General features: G+C 34.0%; 1 protein-coding gene across 1 annotated transcript in view; it reads left to right on the top strand.

Annotated features, from left to right (window-relative positions):
• LOC142336811 (chymotrypsinogen A-like) overlaps positions 1-27,447 on the top strand; it is a 27,759-nt gene extending 312 nt beyond the window's left edge. Inside the window, exons 2-5 of the mRNA XM_075385743.1 lie at positions 3,350-3,442; positions 17,782-17,884; positions 23,545-23,796; positions 27,089-27,447. Coding sequence (XP_075241858.1) covers positions 3,350-3,442; positions 17,782-17,884; positions 23,545-23,796; positions 27,089-27,371 — 731 coding nt within the window. The 3' untranslated portion in view covers positions 27,372-27,447. The remainder of the gene's footprint in view (positions 1-3,349; positions 3,443-17,781; positions 17,885-23,544; positions 23,797-27,088) is intronic.
• The last annotated feature ends 203 nt before the right edge of the window (positions 27,448-27,650 follow it).

The following is a 27,650-nucleotide window of genomic DNA, read 5'->3' as shown; positions in this document are numbered from 1 at the left end:
AACGGAAAAAATATAGATGGTCGAAAACATTTATCATGAGGTTACTTTTTACAAAAGGGGTTAAATTTTTGCAGTAAAAGTGGCTTTTAAGGGTAATTTGTCACTACTGGGATATAGGCGTTTCTGATAGGAAAACAAATTTATTTTAAATTTACTTCAAGTTTGGAAATACTCGGGTTCCCTTTTTTAGCCTAGCTTGAAAAACGTTGACCAAATTTTGAGAACAAGTTGAGCAAACCAATTGATATGGTGGGAAACGATTGCCCTTCGTTTCGACAAACCAACATTGTTTTTTTTAAGAAAAAACTTTTCGGACATTAGCCATGCAATGGCTCGGCAAATATTAAATAAGCTGACGAAGTTCAACCCTTTTTCATGTGGCATGATTCTTTTTAGCTTCGCCCAAAGATTCAGTAATTTTGATATCGCTTATTTAAAATTTTGTCCAACTTTGTATCTGCCTAGAGGTTGGTGGAAGAGCAAATCAGCGCTGAATCAGTCTAAAGACATTCTGTTTTTTAAGAATGGCCAGTACTCTGGTCTTGTCAAAATATACAGTGGCCAGTTTAATTTTTGATTAAAATTCACTTCATGAGAAATAATATGTTCAGCTTAACTCCCGCCAACAAGGTTTGCTTTATATGCGATTCGAACTTCTGCGTGCGTAGTTGTGACATTTAATTAGCGTAGCAAGTCGTAACCGCTTAGCTAAATGGGGTTTGTGGTAATTGCCTACAAACCAGCTTAAGTATAAACAGTGTATATAATACTATACTAATTACCAATTTTAAGAAAAAAAAGTGTGACGATATTCTGCTCAGAGGGCATTTTTGGGTATGAGTATTTTTCAGAATATACAGGATAAGTTTACCTGGGCGAACTCTATGACCTCAATAAAATAATAATGAAGGAAAACTGCATATAAATATTTTAAAATTGTTCTGGAGATGCAATGTTTCAGAACTGAATTAGGTTTTTACTCTCGAAATGTGGTGATTCAGTGATGAAAAGCCCTGAGATTCAAGTCCGTGTGGTCAGCTTCTATAGGAATTTCTTTGTACATTCATAGCAATCAGTCACAATTTCGTCATCTCAACCATTTGCCTTTTAAGCAAATTTTTAAAATTTGAGCATTTAATGAACTGACATATTAGGTCCGAAAACCCCTAATTTAGCGTTTTATGGTTAATCGATTCCGCCTACTGTCAAAATCTTTAGATGCAATACAAAAATCGCAAATCCCTTGGCGAGAGATTCTTTCAAGAAATGGTTATGATGCAAGTTCTGTCAGAAAAACAGTTATTTTGCAAGGTCTGACAGAAAAATGATGATCTTGGAGGATCTGACAGAAAAATGATTACCTGGCAAGATACGACAGAAAGATGGTTATCTTGCAAGATCCGACAGAAAAATTGTTATCATGCAAGATTCTTGCGAGGACAACACAGTTCGTTCCGGTCGAGCTTTGATTTGATTGGCGAATTTTATCGGCGGTTTTCTTACAATTCGAAAAAATTGATTTGAATTGGGGCGCTGCCTTTATTTTAAAATCTATGCACACATTTTCATGAATTTTGAAGTCAAATTTGAGTAGTGATTTCGGTCACGCCGAATCAGCAAATGGAGCGAAAAAGCGAGTAATTCTTCAGTGTGATTGTTTCTTCACTCGAATTTTTGAACAAAAATTCGTTTTCTTGATTGTGTTTTTTTGCAATTTTATATTGATTTTTAATGTTTTTAAAAATTTTTCATCGCACTCTTTTCTTAATGGTTTTTCCAATCCATTACGCTGTCTTTGTTTAAAGATCTGTTCACACAGTATCATGACTTTTGAAATGGAATTGGTAAAGTGATTTTGGTCACGCCGAAACAGGAAATGAAGCAAAAAAATGAGAAAAAAGAGTGAGAAAACGGTGTCTGATCACAAGTTCGCTTTCTTGCTAGTGATTTTATGTTCACGTGTGGTAATTTCACTTTGGTTTTTACTGTTTTTCTCAATTGTTTCGATCGGATTTTTTTTCTAAATGGTTTTCCCAATCCATTCACTGTTCAATCTAGGCCAAGTTTTTGTTAGAATCAAATTTACATTTTTTGCTGGTGTTTTCTTTTTGTTCTCGCTAGCGGCGTTGTGATATTGATTTTCTGTTTTTTTATTATTTTTTATTTGATTTTTAGAAATAATATTCACAATTCACCCTTAGTCCAATCTAGGTCTAGTTTATTGTTTAGGCAATAAAAATTCCCTGAATTGTACGTCAGGACTTGTCCTGATTTATTTTTTTATTTAGTCGTCAAGATTTTTTCTACAATGCTGTGGCGTCAGAACCGCTTCAAATCTGCTGTTTGTTCTTTTGTTTTTGAAATTTTATCTGAATTGCGCGCGTGACGTCAATTTTAACTATTTATGGTGCGCGTTTTTTTGTTCATTTGCGTGATTAAATTTTTGGTCAAACGTGACTAACATCACTCTCAAAAATGACTTTCTCATTCAGAAATTGACTTCTTTACTCCAATTCAAAAAGATAATTTCAAGGGAATGTGTGTCACTCTAATTGAAGATTATTTGAGAGCACCGAATAGAAGCAGCACTAAGTTATACAGATTCTTAATCAAACTCTAACATCTCGGATTTTAATATTTTTGTGGTCTGTTTTACCACTTTTTTGAGACTACAGAACTACGAAGCTAATGCGGCTATTTTCTGGCAATCTGCCAGCTACGTTGAAATATGAGCGTTTTAAGGAGTGTGATTGTACTGAAAATGCCTAGAAGTGTGTTGCATCATTTTTCGTGCAATTTACCCTAAACGCAAAGAATAACTAGAGCTAACTGCGAATCTTTGCTGAATTGGATTAATGTTATTGACATATGCAAATAGTTTCACACAAATAATGCATGTATGGGCGTGTCCAAACTTTTTCTGGTCTTAAAATAAAAGGGCATAAACATGTGAATTATAATTCAGTATGCGATTTTGCTATGCTTGTGTGTGTGCGTGTGTGTGTGTGTGTGTGTGTGTGTGTGTTTGTGTGTGTGTGTATGTGTGTATGTGTGTATGTGTGTATGTGTGTATGTGTGTATGTGTGTATGTGTGTATGTGTGTATGTGTGTATGTGTGTGTGTGTGTGTGTGTGTGTGTGTGTGTGTGTGTGTGCGTGTGTGTGCGTGCGTGTGTGTGTGTGTGTGTGTGTGTGTGTGTGTGTGTGTATGTGTGTGTGTTTGTTTGTTTGTTTGTTTGTTTGTTGAGGGGTGAGGGGCAGGGGGTGGGGTTATATTTCATAGTCAAATGCTCATAAATATCTGCGCAAAAAGTATTGTAAGGACAATTTCCAACAGCTTTGAAATTTAGATAGATCCAAGTTTGAAGAGAGAAGGTGTGGAGGTGTGGTCATTGCTAGGCACTGGGTACTCACTGCTGCATCTTGTGTCTATGACGTCACAGGTATGAATTAGTATTCGATTTTTGTGTCATCGACTTTGGTATCATTTCTATCCTCAATGACAGCCGGGCGAGCTTTCGCTAACAACATTTATTATTACCCACTTCAAGTGTTTTTCTGAGCTTAAAAAATCGCAATCTGAGCAATTTTAAGTAACTTTCTAATGCAGGAAATGGGCTGAAATCAGCTGATTTTTCAAAAAAAGCTCCAAACCCTTTATAATAGTAGAGCACGGAATAGCGCTGAGCTAAAAAATCTTGATAGCGCTCATCTTTTATTACGTTGTTTCAGTTTTTATCTCGTCTCGTCGGCGTCATAGCCATCGGTAATTCCACTACACCCTAGATGCGTGGAACTCTTACCCAGGTTGAGGTCCCAGACGGAAAGTCGATATGTCCAGACCGTCCCAGGCGGAAAGTGCCTATGTCCAGACTTTCGTGCGTTCACCAGACCTTCGTGCGTTTATGTCCAGACTTTCGTGCGTTCACCAGACTTTCGTGCTTTCATGTCCAGACTTTCGTGCGTTCACCAGACTTTCGTGCGTTCATGTCCAGACTTTCGTGCGTTTTTCCTTGTTTCCAGACCATGTAAATTTGAACGCACGACACCCCCGTCGTGCGTTCATCTGGGTCTGGACATATCGACTTTCCGTCTGGGACCTCAACCTGGGTAACTTTCGATTTGATTTACTAAACGATCGGTTGTATATGTCTCTGTTCCCAATTTTAAAGTAGTTGTTCTAACTTTATGTTTAGATCTTTTTTTCCAAACATGCAAATTGATAGTACAACCAAAAGGTTAAATTTTCCATGATTTCAGAATAATCACGACTATATATTAAAAAAACACAAATTATGCAAAACTTCTGGTTATTGATTAATAATACCAATTAAGCTGTTCGTTCCCCTATATATTATAAATTATGAATGTTCCTAATTGTCTGTCTATTGGTAAATGTTCATGCTGACTTGGCAAGATCTCTCTTAAAGTTCATTTGAAAAAATGTTCTCCCGTCTATCCTATTTTTAAAGGTAAATTAGTCCACTTTCGTATGCTCCTCAAAATCAACGATCTTTAAATCTGCTTAATATAATTTTGCGTTCTTAATATCAGCTGTTTTGCACCATAGTTTTTTTAATTGTAGGCGATTTGAATATTTTCCAAAGGTTTCTGATGTTATCCCCCGGTTTAAGTCGGTTTAAAGTTTCAACAGACTAAACTTTGAAATAAATTAATCAACTGGTATGACAAGTAATTTGAGAAAAAGATCACGACAATGATCAAATTTAAGACAAGTATAGCACACTTTAATGCCCCAGTTAATCCGTCGATATATGCTTTGTATGTTTTTCACTGATTTAAATTGTAAAAAAACTCCATTAAATGACAAATGAGAGATGACTAAAGATTTGAAAATTTGCAGCCTTTCTTGCAAAGTATAGTTTTTTTTTACCAGAAACAGTGACCGATTGCAGCCGCCGTTTTTTTTATTAAAAATGGCTTTTTATGTACTTCAGACGGCGCTTCTTGATCAGGGTGTATTCCTAAATTACGATATCTCACAGCACATTGTATTACACTTCCTTTGAATATGACTTTCGATTTTACTTCATCCCTTGCCAAAAAGTAGCTCTGATTTATCGGCTTACAAATTCATTGATTTTCTCTCAAGTAGCTCTCTCTGGCTCCAATGAAATATAGCCAATTTCTGCTGCAATATTTTCTCCTGGTTCTTATCTACATAAAATACTAGTATCTTCTGCAGATTGTACAACATCAAAGTCACTTTTAATTTTTTCCTGAGAAATCGTTAACGTATAGAAGAGAAATTAGGAGTCCTAAAAGTGTGCGTTGGGGCACTTTTTGATTAACAAAAAATTTGATGACATCAACGAGACTATTTCCGCACATTGTGTTCTTTTCTCGAGAAAATATTATAATAAATTAATTGCAGGCTCAGAGAAGTAAAAGCAATATGCTTTTTTTGACGACTTTCAGTAAAATTGAATTGAATGCCTATGCAAGGTCCAAAAAATTTGCTGCATTGTCCGAAAAGTATCTATTACTGTCTCAGTGAAAAACAAAACTGCATCTCTAAACAATATTTTGTTTCAGAATCCAAATGTTTCTGTATTCAACAGGTTGTTTTTGTTACTTTAATCCATCTTTTGGATAAGAAGAAGCTTCTCAAACAGCTTAGAAAAAGTTGACGTGACTGAAATTCTTCACAATTTGCCTAATTGTGTTGTTGCTCATTTTTTATGCATATGCATGTTTTAGAACACTTGGGAAAAACGCTTTTTTTTCATTCACTCGTCAATAATTTTTTGCAGATTCCTATCAATTGCATATTATTCCGTCTATAAAGCCCATGCATGGATATTTTCTTAGCCCGGTTTTTTTACTGTTGTTTAACCTGTCAGAACAGTGCCCCAACTTTTGGATTTTGAGAGGATCGAAATCAACAGAACATTTTAGGCAAAAGTTTTAATAAATGCAATGCAGACTGCTTTTATTTCCTTGGTTTTAACTCGATCTGCTTGGTCTTAAATCAAATGATATCTTATGTGTAAAAATTGTAAAAAATAAACTTTTTTGTTTAATCTCTGTAATAACTATAAAACTAAAGTTTTTCTGAACTGTTAGAAATATGTTATTTTTACAGTTTGAACCTTTTTCTGACTTTAGTGTTAAAAAAGATAAAAGTAGTTTTGATTTTGTGTACATCTTCATTGATATAGATATAAACATACAAAAGGACAGCATATAAAACAAGTAATTAAATAGAATTAAAAACCAGAGTAAAAAGTTATTTAAAGCTAGTTTACCAAGCAATCTTATAAACGCTATTGTTGAGCTATCGTTATCTAATATCACGTATGAAAAGACGAGTGCTAGTTTTTTGTCCAACCAGTTAATCTATTGCAATATAATTATATTTGTAATAATTAATCTGCGAAGCTGTTTCAATGATCTAAAATAATTCTATTTACAGATATTATTCCAATATAATTACATTTGCAGATTATAATTGGTAAATATCGATACCACAATCTTTCATATTATCAAAAAATGTTTATTTTGAATACAAATAAAGCTACTACTATCAGAGTTTTTAATGTGTGTAGACATGTAATCCCTTGATACTTAAACCCCACCTTATTTACAGTTAAATTTCCAAGCTAAATAGTTTTTTACATTTACGCTTACTTTTTTTTTATCGAAAAGTGATATCCCGGGTCGAATTTCCTCCCTAAAATCCTCCCATTTTGATGTAAGAGTGGGGGTAAATTGTCTATGTGGGGTAAATTGATGTAAGAGTGTGGGGGTAATTTGCTCAGAGGGGGTAAAATGATGTAAGAGTTGGGCTGCAATGGGAGGACTTTTGAGGAATTGCCCCCTGACTGAAATTGCCATGTAAGAGTGGGCTGCAATGGGCTGCAATGGGAGGACTTTTCAGGAATTACCCCACCTGACTGAAATTGCCATGTAAGATTGGGCTGCAATGGGCTGCAATGGGAGGACTTTTCAGGAATTACCCCCTGACTGAAATTGCCATGTAAGAGTGGGCTGCAATGGGCTGCAATGGGAGGACTTTTCAGGAATTACCCCACCTGACTGAAATTGCCATGTAAGAGTGGGCTGCAATGGGCTGCAATGGGAGGACTTTTCAGGAATTACACCCCTGACTGAAATTGCCATGCAAGAGTGGGCTGCAATGGGCTGCAATGGGAGGATTTTTCAGGAATTACCCCCTGACTGAAATTGCCATGTAAGAGTGGGCTGCAATGTGCTGCAATGGGAGGACTTTTCAGGAATTACCCCCCTGACTAGAATTGCCATGTAAGAGTGGGCTGCAACGGGCTGCAATGGGAGCACTTTTCAGGAATTACCCCCTGACTGAAATTGCCATGTAAGAGCGGGCTGCAATGGGCTGCAATGGGAGGACTTTTAAAGAATTACCCCTCTCCCCCCCTGATTGAAATTAAGAGGGGGTAAATGATATAAGAGTTGGGCTGCCAAGGGGGGTAAAATGGTATAAGAGTGAGGGGGTTTTTTGTTCAGAGGGGGTAAAACTATGCAAGAGTCGGGCTGCCAAGGGGGTAAAATGTTGTAAGGCTGAGGGGGTTATTTGTCCAGAGGGGGTAAAATGATGTAAGAGTTGGGCTGCCAAGGGTGGTAAAGTGGTGTAAGAGTGAGGGGGTAATTTGTTCTGAGGGGGTAAAACGATGTAAGAGTGAGGGGTAATTTGTTGAGATGGGGCAATTCTAACAAGTATTATTCATATGTTTAGACCGTCAAGAGTTGGACAAGCTTTGATGGTCTGGAGGATAAGGCGACGCAGCTGAGGGTACTGAGGGTATTTTCAAGAATTACCCCTCTCCCCCTGATTGAAATTAAGAGGGGGTAATATGATGTAAGAGTTGGGCTGCCAAGGGGGGTAAAATGATGTAAGAGTGGGGCTGCAATGGGAGGATTTTTTAGGAAAAACGCAGCTCAAAACTCTTACATCTTTTTGGGCTGCATTGGGCTTCCAAGGGGGGTAAAATGGTGTAAGAGTGAGGGGGTAAAAAACAAATTAACCCCCCACTCTTACAACTTTTTTGGTCTGCCAAGGGGGGTAAAATGGTGTAAGAGTGAGGGGGTAAAAGACAAACTACCCCCGAACTCTTACATCGTTTTACCCTCCGTGGCAGACCAAAAAATATGTAAGAGTGGGGGGTTAATTTGTCTTTTAACCCCTCACTCTTACACCATTTTACCCCCCTTGGAAGCCCAATGCAGCCCAAAAAGATGTAAGAGTTTTGAGCTGCATTTTCCTAAAAAAATCCTCCCATTGCAGCCCCACTCTTACATCATTTTGCGCGGAAAAATTCAACCCGGGATAGGGTTATTAGTAAAACAAGTTTTACATTTTTCATCTGCAAAGCTACTTCGTACATCAACAACGTTGCCACACTGTTGATTTATAGTATCATTCATGCTGCCACTTCGTGGATTGTTATTAATTTTTTCTATGATCGGAGAACCTGCTTCGCAAATATTGTTAAAATCTGCGATATTTCTGTTATTATAACCTAGGTTACCCCTACGCGGATTCAGTATGGTGATATTTTTTCTATGGATAACTTTATTCGCCTTATCATCAGCATTAACATTAGCGTTAACATTGGTATCGACCTTTGTGTCACCTTATGAATCTACAAAAGAGATCGGCTCATCAGTGAAACTGCTTCACAGATTATTGTTATCATTAGTATTATTTTAATTGATAGTATCAAAATTGTTGCCACCTCTGGATCAGCAAAGCTGCTTCGCAGATTACTGTTATAATTAGTATTTATTTTTGGTTATATTACCATTGATAATATTACTATTATTATTAATAGTACTACTATTTTTTTTACGAAAAATAATACTATTACTATTGTTGCTAGTATTATTATATTTGATTTCATTCATGCGTTTAATAAATTCAAAGACATCGAAATTTTTTTGAACACAAAAAACACTAAATAGTTTATACCCACATTTTGAGATTTTTTATGTTAATAGGGCGGTTGCTATTAAAATGAGTACACAACAAAAAGTAATAAAAATCACGTTTTTTATCACTTTTGTATTTTTTTTTTTTCACATATTTCAAATGATCAATAACAATATCCGTTACATTATTAGTATGACGCTTTGTTTCAAGAGATTCATCTAAAATTGACAATGATGATATTTTAAAATCAATTGATTTTGAATTTCTTTTATCAAGATACTTGTTAACGCCACACTATCTTTCTCACCAATCTTAATTTCCATACAAATAATAAGCTTTACCAAAACTTTTTTTTACCAATAATTTTTCATATTGTTCCCTGCCATAGTCACGTTCTATTAAAAGCTTTGTCTTTTTACTTAAACAATTCTCTTTCTCATTCGTTTTCAACATTAAATCAACCTTATTATCATCACCGCGTCCATGAGTATATTTCTTAGTCCCATCAGCATCATATTTTAAATTAGAAGTTTTAGTAGCTACCATTCCAACTGAAGCTACCATGCCTGCTACTGCTTCAAAGAATTGAAAACAGAACTTTAAATGCACTTATAATTCCACTAATAGTAAAAGCTGCATTACCTATATATCTCAAGCAATAAATATCCAGCTTCTCCTTAGTTAGAATATCATTTTTAATTTTAAGTCCCCTAAATAACCTAATCAATTTTTACAATTAGTTATGTTAATCAATACCTTCCTTCTCGGTATTATCTATCACTTTTAGTTTTAGGTTATCTTTTAGTTTATTTATCACATACGATAGTATATCTTCTCATCTATAGAATCAAGTATTTCATTTGCCCACTTTAGAATTATAAAAAACATATCTTTCTTCATCCAGAATATTGAATTTAATCTGTTTTGGTTTAAATTTTACTACACCTTATTCAAAGATCTAGGATTCATAGGCTAGTTCGTGAAGCTCATGCTTACTTTAAAAGCGGTATTGAAATTATCAAAGAAATCTTTATGAATATTAGACGTGGAATTGATTTTATTGGTACTAGACTTGTCCATGTAATCAAACTGCGCAGGTTTATGACAAATTACAATCATTTGTATCTCATAATGTGTGCCCGTTGTAAAATAATGAATTATCTTACTATTAAACACTTCGTCAATATCATCAAGTACTAATACACAATCTTCATTTTATCTGTGTTTAAATCTTTCATTTCATCAAAATCATATCCCTCTAAACTTTTGTCATTGTTTGTTTTTAATTTTCCTCTATCAAAATCTTTTTTACAGCTAACGGTCATACCACAAACAATAGTATGTAATGTGTTCTTCTCAAACACAAAATTGACGTTTAAGCAAGATAGATATTGTTTTTTTAGTCTTGTGCTAAGAGGGATAAAAATAGTGAAAGTAATAGTCTTAATGATAATGATAATGATAATCACAATGATAATGATAATAATTTTGATATTGGTAATGATGATAAGGACAATGATAATGATGAGGATAAGGATAATGATAACGATCATGATAACGATAATGATATTGATAAGGATAATGTTAATGATAATGACAATGATAACGATCATGATAACGATAATGATAATGATAATAATAATGTTAATGATAATGATAATGACAATGATAATGATAATGATAATGACATGGATAATGATAATTATAAAAATAATGATAATGATAATGATATTGATAATGATAATGATATTGATAATGATAATGATATTGATAATGATAATGATAATGATAATGAGAATGATAATGATAATGATAATGATAATGATAATGATAATGTTAATGATAATGATAATGATAATGATAATGATAATGATAATGATAATGATAATGATAATGATAATGATAATGATAATGATAATGATGATGATAATGATAATGATAATGATAATTATAATGATAATGATAATTATAATCATAATGATAATGTTAATGATAGTAACAGTGTTAATGATTTGCATAGAGTGTCTTTCCCAGAAAACTTTATATGTGTAAAATCTGGTCCCAGTGAATGTTGTAAGACAAATCTAACAAAAAGTTTATTCGTAAATTGTACTTTGATTTTTAATATGTCATTGTTCCTACTGCTGATCAATATGAAGACGTTAATAGAATTAGTTGGCATGCAGATGTTGAGTTTATGAAAGATCTAGCATCATCTGAACAGCTACAGAAAGATAAAAAGAAACTAACTATAATCGATGAGTTAAGAGCTATAGAGTTTGTTATAAATGAGTCTTTTTTAGAGGTAGACATAAAAATTGCAATATAATATATTTTAATCAAAATGTATTTTCATTAGATAAAAAAAATGTTAGAGAGAATTGTTTTCTATTAAAATTACATGAACAAAACGGAAAAGTTTTAAAAAGAATATATGATAACTTCTTTTATGATCGTGTGGTTACATATAAAAACTTTGCTCTTTTATGTAGCTACGTTTGGAAAGAACCCTCTTATTATATTGTTACTGATCTATCTATAGACGAATATATTACTGGTAAGTTTAGGTTTATTTGGATTCTTATTATTGATCGGAGTGAGTATCAGTGAAAGAGTTAACTTTGCTAGGTCTACGACCAATTGTTTTTTGACTTCTACGACAATGTCATGCTATCTAGTGATAAAACTTAGCTATCTTCCGTCATGAATTATAAATGGGTTAAAAAGAGAAAATTGTATAAGTGGGTTAGAACGAACTATCAGGGAGTTTTATTTGTAGATGAGCAGGATGGAAGGAATTACCAGGGAATCTGCTTTGCAGATAAAATCTACAGAAAATAAGGTTAAACAGCATTAAATAAATAATAATAGATATAGATCACCTCAATTTTGATTTTGAACCTGTTATAACGTTTGGAAATTTTTAAAACTGGTGCTGATAGATTAAAGTCTGAAATTTTTGGTCAAATTTTCTTAATATATATTTTCTATGTATCCTCCTGATTAGCTTACTAAGTAACTAGCTTGCCTAATAACTAACTATCCGAGAAGCCGCGTGGCCTACGAAACTATATCAACCATCACTACTAACACTAATAACCCTTCTAATTAATGCCAATACGTGACATGAAATGTTTCCTTCAGCTGAAGCAAAAGTGAAATTGAGTTGTAATTGTTTTGCACTTGTGTGATCAATTTGATATCCAGTATCATATATATATATATATATATATATATATATATACATATATATATATACATATATATATATATATATATATATTTATATATTTTTATATATATATATATATATATATTCTTTGAAATTTTTAACTCCTTGATTTTCATATGGTTTCATTTCACCTGGTGTCTCGTTGTATTTTTTGTTCATTTCACCATCTTTTTATAAACCTCATTGCAATTATTACCAAATTAATAAAAGTTCATACTATCTGCAGACTAAAACTCGCTACCAATCTTGAAGCATTATTCAGTAACATCCATTGTGTCAATTATGCTTGCGTCATGGGTTGGTTCGCCATCATTATGATTTTCAAAGGTCGCTAATCGATCCTGGCGTCTCTCCATAGCACTATTCAAACCAAGATCAAACAGAGGGTTGTAACATTGGGTAAATTTTTTGAAGGTAACATTGGGTAAACTTTCTTTCGTAAAAACTATATTGAAATACGTTTTTAATGCACTTTGTACTATTACCCTACTATCATTACTCCGGTCTAATGAAGATACACACCATGATATATATTCTTTTTCTGTATTACAATTTTTAGCGACTGCGCGAACATCGGCATTAACTCTAATCAATTTTTGTATTTTTACTTTGTTGTTGTTAATATTCTTATTATTACAAAAAGCGGTAATTAATTCACAGCTCTAGAGAGATAGAGGCGCGACCAGATAGTACATGTCAGCGCTATTTGCAGTTAAGAGAAGAGGTAACGATGGTGCTATAATTTGGAGATCTATAGAATACTGCAGGAGAATGAAATAATTAACTAAGAAGGAATCAGAACGGGTAACACTGATGCATGAGCCATAGGTCCGATTGGGCCAATAGTATAATAGTAGATAATTTATCAATGTCCATATTAGTAGGCTGAGTCTTGGTTTCATCCCGGTAGTTACTCCTGTACCACATTTTCTTCTCCCCGAAATTTCTGGCAACTAGTTTTCGAAACTTTGATTGAGTTGCTCAATGTCCTCAGCGTCGAGGGATGATATGGGTCTGTGTTGCTGTGTGGTCCGTAGGGGTATCTCTGAAGGTGCAGTGCTATACGTTGAACTAGGGCAGTCCTGGCGGCTCTCCTGTTTCTGACAAGTCTGTAGAGTCCATTTAAGAATCTAAACGCTCCTGTAGCGTTTCCTCCTAGTATATTCATTTTACATTGTTTTTTTTTGTATCTCTGTGGAGTGGAATTTAACTGTAGGCAAGTTTTAGGTCTATTTTTGAAAAATATATGGTTCCTGTTCTACTTTTGAGTTCACTTATTTTTTTTGGACATTGTGTCTATCAAGTGGTCGGTGCTCTGCATCTGATATTCATTTTTGTGTATTGCGTCGTTAAGTTCCTTTGAGTCTCGAACTAGTTTTTTTGAGTTGTCCTTTTTGGACTGTGATGACCACAGGGCTAATGAAATTTTCATCAGAACATTTATATATTTTTTTTATTTTGCTTTTCTTCTATGAGGTTTTTTTAAACTCTTTTTCTACCTTGTCCATCAATTTTTGTGGGACTCTCCGCCCTTTGTGTTATGTTGGTTTGAAATAATGTTTGAATGTGGATTTTGCTACATGGTGTTTTGCTACATGGTATTTTGAGACGGGTGCATAGATTGCGAATTTTTTGAATATCTTATCTGTTATTTTTTGGTTGTTTGTTGTTATTAAATTATTATTAGTTTTCTCACCTTTTTTTGACTGCGGTAGGCGTATGCCCAGTTTTTGGAGTATATCCCTGCCAAGAAGATTCACTAATTTGTGCGGTACTACAAGAATTTTGCTATTGGTTGCTGATGTATTTCCAGATGTTTTGTGTATCTTTAATGTGCTGTTCATATTAATTTTCTTGTTTTGAAGCATCTAAATTCTCCCGCTTGGGTTGCTTTCCTTTGTATGTTTTGTCCAAGTTTTGACATTAGCCAGTTCGCGGTTGTTTGCTATACAAAGCTGCGTAGGCTTCCTGCGTCTACCAGCCATGGTAGTTTTTTTTCCCTTTGGGTTTCCATACAATATTCTCACAGATGGGTTACTTTAATTGTGTTTATCTTTGTTTGTGACCATTTTCATTTTATTATGTTTACCGTGCTCCAGTCTTCCATCATTTCTCTTATGTAACATGTGCTTTCTAGATCAAGGGATTTCTCTTTCCCCTCTCGACACTTGATGTGTTTTCTGTGGTTGAGGGTTTTATGTTCCTTACTCTCCTAGTGTTTTGTTGATAATTGTTCGTTTGGTTTGTATTTGTGATGTTTCTGTTTTTTGTGTGTGTTCTTGTTTGTTGTCTCTGTGTGGGCCTCGGTGGCATTTCCGCTCTGCATATTTTTGTATAGTGGCCTATCTCTTTGCTTATTCTGCATATTCCTTCTCTGCTGGGCAGTTGCTAAGGTGGCCTGATATGAATTTATATCCGCATTTCCAGCAGTCTGGGATTGGTCCCCTATTGGGCGTTTAGAGTACTCCTTTTCACTGTTGTATTTTTATCTTTGTTGGGTGTTGTTGCGTCTTAGGTAATGGACGTCTGTGGGCTCTTTTGGATTTATTTTTATTGCTGGTCTTTTGGGGTTGGCCATTTTTTTGTTGGTTTTCTTGCCCCGCAGTACGTCCATTTGTATTTGTGGATTTCGCATTCCTTGTATGAAAATGCTCTTCACGAGATCATCCTCTAGTTCTTCCCAATTGCATAGGGCAGCCTTTTGTTAATCGTGAGTGGAATTTTTCCATTGGCTCGTTTTGTTTTTGTTTACAGTTGAAGAATTGGTATCTGTCAAACTTTTCGTCTCTGACCTCTTTAAATGATTCTTTAATTGTTCTACAAATGCATCTGTGGTGCATTTGGACATCTCCGTGTGGGAATTCCTTTGCTGGAATATATTTGGAGCCTCTTGGCCCAGTGAAAATTAGATGAGGCCTGTTGTTTTGTGTCGGCCTCGTCCAATTGCATGTTGTCTAAATATGGGCTTTTGTCTTCTATAGTTAAGAACTTTTGTTGCCATTCGACTTTGCGTTTTATATTTCTCTGTTCGCGTTGCCGTTTCTCGACTGTTGTTTCGTCTGTTGTGGGGGGCTCATTCAAGGGTTCATAATGGTATTCTAATTCCCCAGTTCCTGTTTTAGAACTAAACAGTTTGTCTACTTGAGTGTGGTCTTTTGCGAAAATTGCAAGTTTTGCTGTACTGAATCATTTTTCTAATACCAAACCTGGTTGGGGCCCTTTGTCCCAGAAGAGTGTAACTCCGAGTGTAACTGAGTCTTGGTTCCATCCCGGTGGATACTACTGTACCACAATTATTGCTATTGCAATCATTATTATTACAATTTTTATTATTATTATTATTATTATTATAATAATAATTATTATTATTATTACTATTATTATTATTATTATTATTATTATTATTATTATTATTATTATTATTATTATTATTATTTTTATTATTATTATTATTATTATTATTATTATTCCTTTTTAATATCATTTTGAATTCCAAACCTTATATAATCTTTTTTAATCAAGATTAAAACCAAAACAAATCAATCAGCTTATTCATCTTACACATATGACCACGTTCAGCGGCAGCATGATCACGTTTAAAATGACTATCGCTATCAGTTTGACCTCTAAGGAAGCCAATTTCATATTCATCAACAGTATACGTGAGTAATTTATACACTAATAGACAATGATTATGTGACAATGATTTATGTATTCAATAGCTCTTTTGCCTCTAGTTTACGTTTAACTGAACTAAATATGCAATCATACCATAATTAACCAATTTGATATAAGCATCATTCCCAAAAAACGCCATCAGCATTATCTGATACAATGAAATCAATCTCCAGATAAGAATAATGTATTTCTAATAGTTTGTCCTCTGTATTTACAATGACGCTGTTATGATAATTTGCTGTTTTCATAGTTTCTAGATCCTTAGGCTTATATTTTATAATCCTTCTTTTGTGTATATCATTACTATAACCATCAGCTGTATCTATATCAATGTTCATTTTTATGGTACAAAAAAGATAATAACAAAAAATATTTATATTAATAATTTTTTTGGTTATCAACGTTGTTGCAGCTTTGCTGACCTAAAATGTTGCCCATCAATTGAGTATTTTTGTTACCACGTTGGTTATTATGATAAAAAACTTAAGTTTTAAAAATGACAGAAAATGGGACCTCATTTTATGGGTACTACAACAAGATACATTATGCTTTAGAAAAATCTAAAAACGAGAATGCACTCAATTTTAGAAAGACAAGCCCAAGTGAAAAGTTTCATTTATCTGAACCTATACTTAATACGACAAATTTAGGTTAAATTAGGTTATCTGTTTATAATTCTGTGTTTAATATAATAGACAACCTCACCATCAGCGAGATGTAATTCCAAAGCTAATTGTTTGACCTTCAAATTTAAATGAGCTTTCTGATATTTCAAATATAATGACAGATCAAACTGATGGTATTGCTATAACGGAAGCTGATAAAAATAAAATGAATTGTAAAATGGATGTTGGTGGGCCTGTAATTTTTGATGTCACTAATTTAATATCGTCATTACTAGGATTTAAAAAACGAAACTATTTAACTGGTAAAAACAAAGGTCATCGAATAATTGATATAATCGGTTTTCACACAATTAGTATTCACTGTAATATTATATCCGGTATTAAAGAAATTGGTAAAGATAGTGATACTTTACATATATTCAATCTAACTGAGCCACCTGTTTATATGATAGTTTTTACCGGCAAAAAATTTATATCAAATTGTTAAAATGAATACAATATATCGTTTAGTTTTAAGGATGGACATGGTAGATTGAATGGGTTGAATGGTGATGTATTAAGTTTTACTTTACATCTGGTTTTATATATATATATATATATATATATATATATATATATATATATAAATATATAACAATTTCATTTGTTGTAATCTTTGAAGCTATTTCAATTTTCAATCGTAGCTTTCTTTCGAGTTTATATATACATTGCGAAATTATGGTTTCTGTTCAAATTATCGTTAAATTTTTTTATATTTTGTGAAATTTATGAATTCCTTAAAAATGATAATATGTAAAATTTGGAGTTTTAGAAATTATACGTCTCCCCTCCCTGTACCTGTGAGCCCATATACACATTACTCCGGATCATAGTAAATTCGTAGAAAATCCGGCGATGGTTGAGCGATTGTTCATTACCAATTTTTTTCTGATCGTAGAAAATTCATAAGTAGCATGTTGATATTTTTTTCTGGGTTGTATTAAATCATAGAGCAAAAAAATAGAGATAAAATGTAACCCTATGTATAAATATCTTGCTCCTTGCCTCTCTCACCCTCTCTAGTATTTGGTACACTTATATATATATATATATATATATATATATATATATATATATATATATATATATATATATAAACATATCGAGAACACTTATATTTGGTACACTTATAAGACGTTTAACGTTTCCAAAAATGTTTGTTTTCACCTCAAAATGAATGCTTTTTGGCTCTTGTTATTTTTACAACAAAACGGGAGAGAGATGGAGGGGCCCGATCAATGTGCTTGGTTGATCAAATGTTGAAATTTATGTTTGCAGACAAAGAGCGGACAATTTTGGGTCAAGTGGGACAGTACTCTACTGACGAGATTCTAGGGCAACACAACCGATTCTCATTCTCAAAAATCATCATTCCTGCAGGGTAAAATTTTTCTTCCTAAAACCTAAACGACGAGGTCTAACAATCAAACATTTTTTATTGAGTCCATATTAGCATTAATTTTTTTCGTTGTATATCAGACCAAAATATCCTTTCATCCGTTGTTTTGTTTCATCGAACAGCATCAAAAACTGAGTTGCTACTGTTCCAAAATTTTAAAAAAGTGAATGAAAAAATGCTGCTCCTCGACGAAAAAATAAGCAACAGGGCAAAGCAAGTGAACTCTACAACCGGAACATGTAGGCTGGCATATGACATCAAAATTTAATCATAATCAAGTTACTCAGCAAAACGAAACAAACGGCACTTGTGTCAAGTGAATACTCTTGCTCTCATTTGAGTTCATGATAACTTTTCCATTTAGTAAACCCAAAGAGAGCCAACGTTTTTGAAATTAAAAAAAAACACGGTAAAGTGCAACCCAATGACGGCGGCTGACTGTATCAGCCGCTGGAATCTACCTAACAAAGCTTCTTTGCAAAATTTCTTTGCCAAATTTCATTCTTGATAATTTTTTTAAAGACCTTATTATGAACCAGTTTGTTACTGATTATTGTAACTTTACACGAATCGGAACTCAGAAATCAAACAGACTATTTGCTCTCGTTTTGATTCCAGAAGCTCAGAAAGAAAACAACATGCTTGCAATAATCACTATCAAGTACAACCTACGCACCCAGAGGAACCAAAAATTGTATGAAGATGTAGCGATCAGAACTTCAAATCAAATCCTGAATTTATATAGATTCTATCTAAATAAAATTTGATTCTTTTCATTGTTCAGGGGATATTTGGCTTGTTTGTTCTTTTTAAGATTTCCACAATAATTCCATTTAAGAGTTCCAATTCAAGTCATAGGTAAGAGCTGTTATTGTTCAGAGTTTAACAATAATTCCATTCAAGAGTTCCAATTCAAGTCATAGGTGAGAGCTGTTATTGTTCAGAGTTTAACAATAATTCCATTCAAGAGTTCCAATTCAAGTCATAGGTGAGAGCTGTTATTGTTCAGAGTTTAACAATAATTCCATTCAAGAGTTCCAATTCAAGTCATAGGTGAGAGCTGTTATTGTTCAGAGTTTAACAATAATTCCATTCAAGAGTTTCAATTCAAGTCATAGGTGAGAGCTGTTATTGTTCAGAGTTTAACAATAATTCCATTCAAGAGTTCCAATTCAAGTCATAGGTGAGAGCTGTTATTGTTCAGAGTTTAACAATGATTCCATTCAAGAGTTCCAATTCAAGTCATAGGTGAGAGCTGTTATTGTTCAGAGTTTAACAATAATTCCATTCAAGAGTTCCAATTCAAGTCATAGGTGAGAGCTGTTATTGTTCAGAATTTAACAATAATTCCATTCAAGAGTTCCAATTCAAGTCATAAGTGAGAGCTGTTATTGTTCAGAGTTTAACAATAATTCCATTCAAGAGTTCCAATTCAAGTCATAGGTGAGAGCTGTTATTGTTCAGAGTTTAACAATAATTCCATTCAAGAGTTCCAATTCAAGTCATAGGTGAGAGCTGTTTTTGTTCAGAGTTTAACAATAATTCCATTCAAGAGTTCCAATTCAAGTCATAGGTGAGAGCTGTTATTGTTCAAGAATTTCACGTAACTCAAAAAATTTGTCGTCAAATAGTTTAAGCACGAACCTGAATAAAAAACTATTTTTCGTTATTGGTTGAGTGTCTAATCTGGGCATCCATCAGCCAGGCGGAAGAGAAAGTGTATGATCAGACAACTGAAGACGGAAATCAGAAATGATGTGACTTCAATGTTTTTTTTGGATCTTTTCTGTTTCGGCCCCCCAGTATTTTTTATGACCCCCAGGTGCAAAATATTTGTTGTTATATAGCACGTTACTATGTAAGAAAATAGCACGTGCCCCTGGGGGTCATAAAAAAATTATGCTCACTAAACTGGGGGGGGGGGGGCGAAGCAGATTAGATCCGTTTTTTTATTGCTCATCTTTACCGGGTTTTAAGCAGGCCAACCAAGAGAAAAAATCAAGCCTGGCAGAATCTACTAGCTCCATCGTTTTGCTTATTGGTCCTTGATCGTGCCGTTTTCCGCACATGTCATCATTACAAAAAAAACTATATGCACAATGGCATCAAAAACCAAATTTGTAGCAACGTTTTTTCGACAATGATTTTTTCTAGCTAATAACGATAATTTCTCATTTAAGTTTCTATTTTGTATTAAAAATTAGATTAATGATAATAATCAAAGAACCAAATATGTAAATCAAATCAAAAATTGGAAAGATATAGTACTGAAAGAAACTTTGCTAGATGTTTTTCTGGAAAAAAATGATTTTTCGCCGGTGTGTACGTATCTTCATATGTATGCTCAAAATTTAACCCTCATATGAGAACCAATATCAGACACTCGTGATAGCATGGAGGCTATTTGTTGCTCCAATGTACAGCATAAAGGCACATGCTCGAGTTGGAATAAATTTTGTGCAGGTAAGTGGTAATAATGTTGAAAAATTTTAACAAAACTACAATAGATGTTGGTTGGAAAATGCAGCATAAAAATACGCTCGCTGACCAGCTGATGGCTCATTTTTGATCAAACATCACTTCAGTAAATACCCGATTCACGCTGTTCAATAATTAGATTTTAGGTGGCTTTTTTAACCTCGGTCTTGTCCGTTATATGAATAACATTAATGTTAAATTTATCAGAAACTTACCAGACCATATATAGAAAAAATCAATGGGTTTTTTTACTATATACTATCTTGTAAATTTCTGATAAACTTATCTGGTAACGTTCTGTTTCTTTATCTCATATCAGATAATGAGCTGATTAATACAAAATTTTTAACACGTTTTATCTGGTGTTGCTTTATAGAACTTTCAGGTCCCACGTCAAGTCTTATAGAAGAACATTTAAAATTATCGGATCCTACAAAATTGACAATATCTGGAATAAGCTATACTTTTTATTCTAACTGTTGAATTAATCAGAGTCAAAACATAAAACTTAATCAGAACTACGTATTTTCAAATACTGGATGAAATTTTGCTAGAGGTTATTCCAAAAAATTTTTTTGCTGGTATATGCTCATCCTCACACGTATGCTCAAATATTTACCCCTTCACAAGAATTAATACCAGATACTCGTGACCGTTTTTAAGCTATTTTTGCTCCAATGAACTTCATATGAGAACTTGCAGAACTTGCTGCAGTTGGAATAATCTTTATACAGGTCGCTGTTATTAATTTTGACAATTTTAAGAGATCTACACTCGTTAATGATCGGAATTTTTAGCAAAAAATTATGGATTCTGACCAGTCACTGGCTCATTAATGATCAGACATTGCTTCAGTAAAAACCAGATTTACACACTTTGGTATCCAGGTTTTAGGCGGATTTTTACATTTGATCTCTTTCGTTGTTTGAATAACATCCATTTTAACGCCCAGTGTTTTTAATTCTATGATCTTGTAATTTCTAACAAACTTGTTTCATTAGCTCATATCATATAATGAGTTATTTTATACAATTTTTGCTAGACCTGTTATCTGGTGTTTTTGTATAAAACTTTCAGTCTTACATCAGCTCAATGAATATAACTTCTGAAATTTATCTGATCGTACAGAACAGATTTTCAGGTTAAAAGGGCGACCTGATGAGTGATGGCAATTCTAGCTGAGCTAAATTTCATAGCCCAAAAGTTCAAAAATAGCTTAAAGAAGTGCGGCCACTGCCTTACAAAAATACTAAAATCTGCCGGACAGACATCGATTGAGAACACAATAATTCATTCGCAACATGATCCAAAGAAACATAGCTTCTAATTTTGCATTTTAAAAATCTAGATGAATGTATAGATAGAAATGCAAAATTGCTCACAAAGAGTATGTTTCGTAACATATCATTGTTGCCGATTTGGTCTTGGATTCTTCGCATAAATTTGTGGGTTAATCTCTCGATCAAAGACTTTGTTTTTCGGTACTGCAAGGAGCAAGCAATGCAGGTACAACTGATTCAATCTAATTCCTTATGGAAACTAGGTGTGCACCAGTTGAGGTAAACGTATCGGTAATTGTATTTTGGCTCTAAACTTTGAAAAGACATCTTTCGAAGTCTTTCGAAAAATTTTGACAATTATGATGTCTCATGAGCATAAGGAGGATAATAATAAGTTATAGTCTCGTAGATTTTTTGCAAGAAAGATTTTATAAAATTTAGTTTGATTTCAAATAAATAAAAAGTTGCAATTTGAAAAAAGCAAATGTAATTTTTATGTTTTTGTTTTTGAATTCTGTTGGTTTTTGCCGTCTGTCTCTATTTGTGTCTGACATTTAAATGAACTAACTCATTCAGACTATCTCTCTTTCGAAGATTAAGTACCAGACACCTACCACACCCACACACACACACACACACACACACACACACACACACACACACACACACACACACACACACACAAAAACACACACACAGTGATATCCATAAAACCACACAAAATTAAAAACAGAAACAAAAACTGCACAGAAAAAAATTTAAAATATGTTTCGTACAACTGATTTTTACGCCTGTGTTTGCATCGTACATTTATGTCTTGTTTTCATTTTTATCCAAAAAACTAGGTTCGAATTTCTTGAGGCAATTAAAGGGGCAATTATAAAAATTCGATCAATGTTTGTATTGAACTTTTTGAAATTTTTTCGAAAAAAATTTGTCATTAGTCTTGCTTCAGGAGCATAATGGGGCTTTTCGGTCGTTTTTTCTAACAAAATTTTGCAAACGTGGTTAGCTGGGTTTGAAAATAAAATTTTGAATTTGAATATATTTGAAACAGCAAATTTCAGCAAATTTTAAGGAATTTCTCCAATTTTTTTCTTAAATATCTGACAGTTTTTGCACTCCTGCATCTGCTTTTATCTAATGTGTCAGAAAATTGAAGGCATTTCGCAAAGGCTCTCATTTTGTAGCATTGAAGAACATCGGTTGTCAGTAGAATTTGTTTTTAGTCCTTTTCACTCTGCGGATTATTTTTTAAAGAAATAGAAAGTTTTAAGAATTTTTATGTGAACTGAGAAAGAAAAAACTTTTATTAGCTGACGAAATCCCTCTACGGTTTTTGTATGAAGAATTTATCGCTCAATAAGCAATTTAGTTTTTTAATTTACACAAACGCCACAGTCTGGAAAAGATTAAAGTTCAAGTTGAAAAAAAAATGTTTGGACAATTATTGATATCAACTGCTGTCAAAATTTGTTCAAAAATGTTTTCCGGAGCTAGAAGTATTAAAATTTCTCTTTGCCTAAATTTTGATCTCAGAGGGCTTTAAATTGATATGAAATGTTTTAGTCTGGGATACCCTCATAAAAGTCAGTGTCTGAACAAAAAAAGTGGACTGACAGAAAATGTTCCCTTTTTTCAAAAAATGTGGGGACAGAAAAAAGAAAAATGTCATTAGTCGAAAAACAGTGATCTGTCAAACTTCTTTTATTGTTGCTTATGCGTGTAGGAATATCAATGTTAGATAGCTGTAATCCTAGTCCCGCCGCAAAATTCTGAAGGCTTTTCTTCCCAAATGTGATCTTGCAGTAGAATTTTTTTGAATCATTATTGCTGATAAGCTGGATTCAGCGAAAACTTAAAGCAAAAATTGTCCTTTTTCAGCTTTGATCCGACAACTAACTTTCGAGACATTGCTCTTTTGAAACTCCGACGACAGATGCCGATTTCAAGTTCTCGAGTTCTTAATCTTTGTGAGATTGATGGTCTCTACGCAGGGGAGGTTTTGTCAACATGCGGATTAGGAACCACAATGCCAGACCATTTACACCATCCTTCCTCCCTGAACCAGATGGGACTGTTTCGAGCATCATTCATATCTTCAACAAACACGCCCAGTGGCCTGCATCGCTGCAGGTACAACCCAGCAAACTGAAACAAGCCCCCCTCCCCGTTAGAATATGAGCATTCATAATACATAATTAGACTATAATACTTGCATAATACGAATTAATTGGGTATTGTAATGGCCAGTTTCATATCAAGAATATTTTAAAAATTCGTTTGAAAGACGCAATCTGTAATGCCATTAAAAGTGAAAGATGAGAGGATCTCCTCCGTTTGTGCCCCCTTCCAGTAGGTTATGCTCCCCCAGTTACAGAATACGTGTTATTGCGTAGTAAATCATTATTTAAAAATAATGCACGTGCGTCATGAGGGTGCAAATAAAATGCGACCACTAAGCTGCGGGCGGGGGGGGGGCACAAACGGAAAAGATCCGAGCCGAGGTGTATGTAACCATCGTTGAATGAGTAAAGTACCCAACTCTCTTAGGGTTATTTGCTGTGATTACCGGCAGAAAATCCTTAACCAATATGGCCTTGAAAATTTAACGGTAAATATGGTGAAAGAAAGTTTTCAGACTTGCGCTAGCATTAAGAGATGAATTTTTGTTGACTTGCAGTTTTAGCGGTAAAGATTTCCTATTCTGCTGTAAAGTTTTCCTATTCCTATTCGTCCGTAAAAAAATTACCGCAAAAAATAAAAAAAGATCTTACAAAAATTTAACGCTAATTTAACCGCCAATCTTACAAAAGTTTAAAGCCTTCAGAGCATTAAACGCCAGCAAATGTGTTCACATTTAAGTTAACATGTTTTGGTGCAAATGCTGGACTTGGGTATAATTACACCATACAAACCTGTATCAGTGCAAAAACAAGCGTCTATTTCAGTCCATTGCTCTCTAGAGCACTTATAGAAAAAGGCCGACATCGGATTTGGCTTCTCAAAACCTTGAGTACACCTACAAATTTAGTAAGTGCTTTTCGATTTTGAAGTTTTGAAATGTACTTCCCGGAGGTTGGTGGCAGAGCAAATCAGCGCTGAATCAGTCCGGAGACATTCTGTTTTTTAAGACGACAAGTATTCTGTTCATGTCCCAATTTATACTTGCCAGTATTGATTTTTGAGAAAAATTTACTTTATGAACTATAATATGTTCAGCTTAATTCCCGTCAATAACGTTCTCTATATGTCATTCGAATTTCCATGTGGGTACTTGTAACATTTAATTTGGATAACAAAAGTATGACATTTTTCTGCTCAGACTTAATTTTGGTATATGAGAGATTTTCACACTATACATTATAAATATAGCCTGGGCGAACTCTATGACCTCAATATAATCATAATGAAAAAAAAAGCATATAAAAAACATAAAATTTTCTGTAGATGTAAAGTTTCAGAATTGAACGTTTTTACTCCTGTAATATGCTTGATCTGCGCTGAAATGCTCTAAGACTCAAGTACGGAATCAACATTAATTCTTGGGTTAACCTGCACTTAATGTCACATTCGCAAGTTAATTCTGATGTTTCAGTGTAAGAATGTGTTTCATAACAAAACTGGACTCAAAATGTTGACGATTCCACGTTTAACTCAAATTTACTGGCAATTGCATTAGACTTTTATTAATTTCTCAGTGAAAGTCCCCTGCTGCCGAGCGCCCCCCCCCCGCAAAAAAATTGTGAAATACGTGTTTTCACAATTAAATCAGTAGTATTACTTGAACACGCGTTCATGGAGTGTGAATAATATTTCCCACGAAGCTTGAGAGCGTGGGGACAAAAAAGATAGAACCTCAAATACTCATTCCGACAAAATGTGATGTTTTCCTGTTGGGTGATACATATTGTACGGTTTTTATTTGTTAACCAATCTTGTATTCATTTTGTTCTTCAAATTTCATGTAACGTTTTCCCAAAAACATTCCGCGTGGTATAAATTTGCAATTTGAAAACTGCACGTTTCGGGGTGTCGAGGTTATCCATTGCGAAAATAAATACTCCGATTTATAGTGCGAACAGTTTTTGAAAATTTAGTGCTCATAGAGTTCATTGCAGCAATACATCACCTCTAAAAACCAGAGCCTTGAGGGCAGTTTTCTTCTGATCAAGTTAAAGTTTGGCATCGGTTTGATACAAAGTTCTTCTCCTCAAAAAGCCAGTGAATAGTTTTTCCAGGAGAGCGGTTTTTGATCCTTCCAATTGAGTACTTCGATACATTTGTACTTGGCAAAGGGAAGATGAGAAGTTGTCTATTTGAATTAAAGTATCCAGCTCCATTGTGATTTCTGAGGAAAACAAACTAACAACTTTTCATGAAGATCCAAAGTCACCAAACCAAGCAACGTAAAAGATCTTGACTTTCTTTAAAAAAATTAAGACTCCTTAGAAGAATCTCGTTCAGTTATATTTTCATGATAGATCATGATGTGCGTTAATAGGGTCTTGGTAAAATACTATATTTTGTGGCACAGGTGCAATGACCATACAAGTTTGATTTGACGACATATCTTGAAGACTTCTCGCCAGAAACTTGCCAAAAAAATGAAGACCAATTTCGTGGCAGAGCAAATCAGAGCCAAATTAGTCTAGAGCCCTTCGAGTTTTTAGGTTGGCCATTACTCTGATCATGTCACAATTTACACTGGCCAGTCTGATTTTTCAGTAAAATTTAGTTCATGAAAACTAACATGTTCAGTTTAACTTCCGCCAACAAAGGCTGGCTTTATATGTGATTCGAACTTCCACGTGGATACTTATAACTTTCAATTTGGGTCGCAAGTCGTAACCACTAAGTTAAAATATCTTAGTGGTAATTGCCCACAAACTAGCCTATGTATAAATAGTGTGCCTATTACCATAGTAGTTACCAGTTATAGGCTGCAAAAGTATGGCGAACTCTATGACCTCAATATATTCATAATGAAGAAAAGCTGCACAAAAAGTAACTCAAAATTTTCTCCAAATTGCACTGTTTTAAAACTGAATTAATTGTGTACTCTTAAAATGTGCTTGTTCTGCGCTGAAATGCTCTGCGACTCAAGTCCGGGTTGCTACTTACTATAATACGGAATTTGCTTAAGTTTTTTGTAGGTGCCGTCTGAGAATCACGGAATCCGTGCAAGCATGAACTCTGGTTTTCATTTAATTTCATTTAATATTATTTAAGAGTCTGCAACACCATTTACAACACATTCAATTCCCTTATATTGACAGCTTGGGAATATTGCGATGATAACTTTCAGTCTAGTTCTCAGGGACATTTAATTTATTGCGTCATTTTTATCAAAACAATTGTTGGAAATTATACAACAAAACACATTTGAAATTATTTGGACATTCCTCAGTTTGTATTTTTTTTCCAGAGAGGACCAAATTTGCACTACACCAGTCGAAAATGGAGCTAACACTTGTTTTGGAGACGAAGGAAGTCCCCTCTTCACATTCCAATGTGGCTCAACTAACCCTGACTGTGTCTTGGGAATAGCCAACAACTACAACTGGGAAGCAGTTAGATCAAAGACGTCAACATCAAACCAGAATTCATTCACTTTCCCAAACTGCAGCAGAGGCAGTTTTTTCACGAGTGTCCCCTATATGTATGATTGGATAACACACCAAATAGCACGTGAACTCTTCACAAAATGAATTATTTTGAAGTCCATGACATCAAGTGGAAAGGCTTGCGAACGTTTCAAATGTTAATTAAAGTGTCAAATGAAAACCTGTCGATGTTGGCAAATTGATTTTGATATTTTTAGAAAAAATTAGCGTGGACGATGAGATATTGTGTTGAAACCCGGACCTATCTGTCATAGCATTTCAGAGCTGAACCATAAAGAAACATGCTGGATTTTTGCGCTGAGCATGAATCTGTTCATGTCACATTTTTCTATTTACAGTCTGGCTGTAAAACTCAAAATGACT

Source organism: Convolutriloba macropyga, chromosome 3 (assembly GCF_964194025.1).
Source record: "Convolutriloba macropyga chromosome 3, txConMacr16.3, whole genome shotgun sequence".
Taxonomy (NCBI): domain Eukaryota; kingdom Metazoa; phylum Xenacoelomorpha; order Acoela; family Convolutidae; genus Convolutriloba; species Convolutriloba macropyga.
This window is presented reverse-complemented; position numbering and strand designations above follow the sequence as displayed.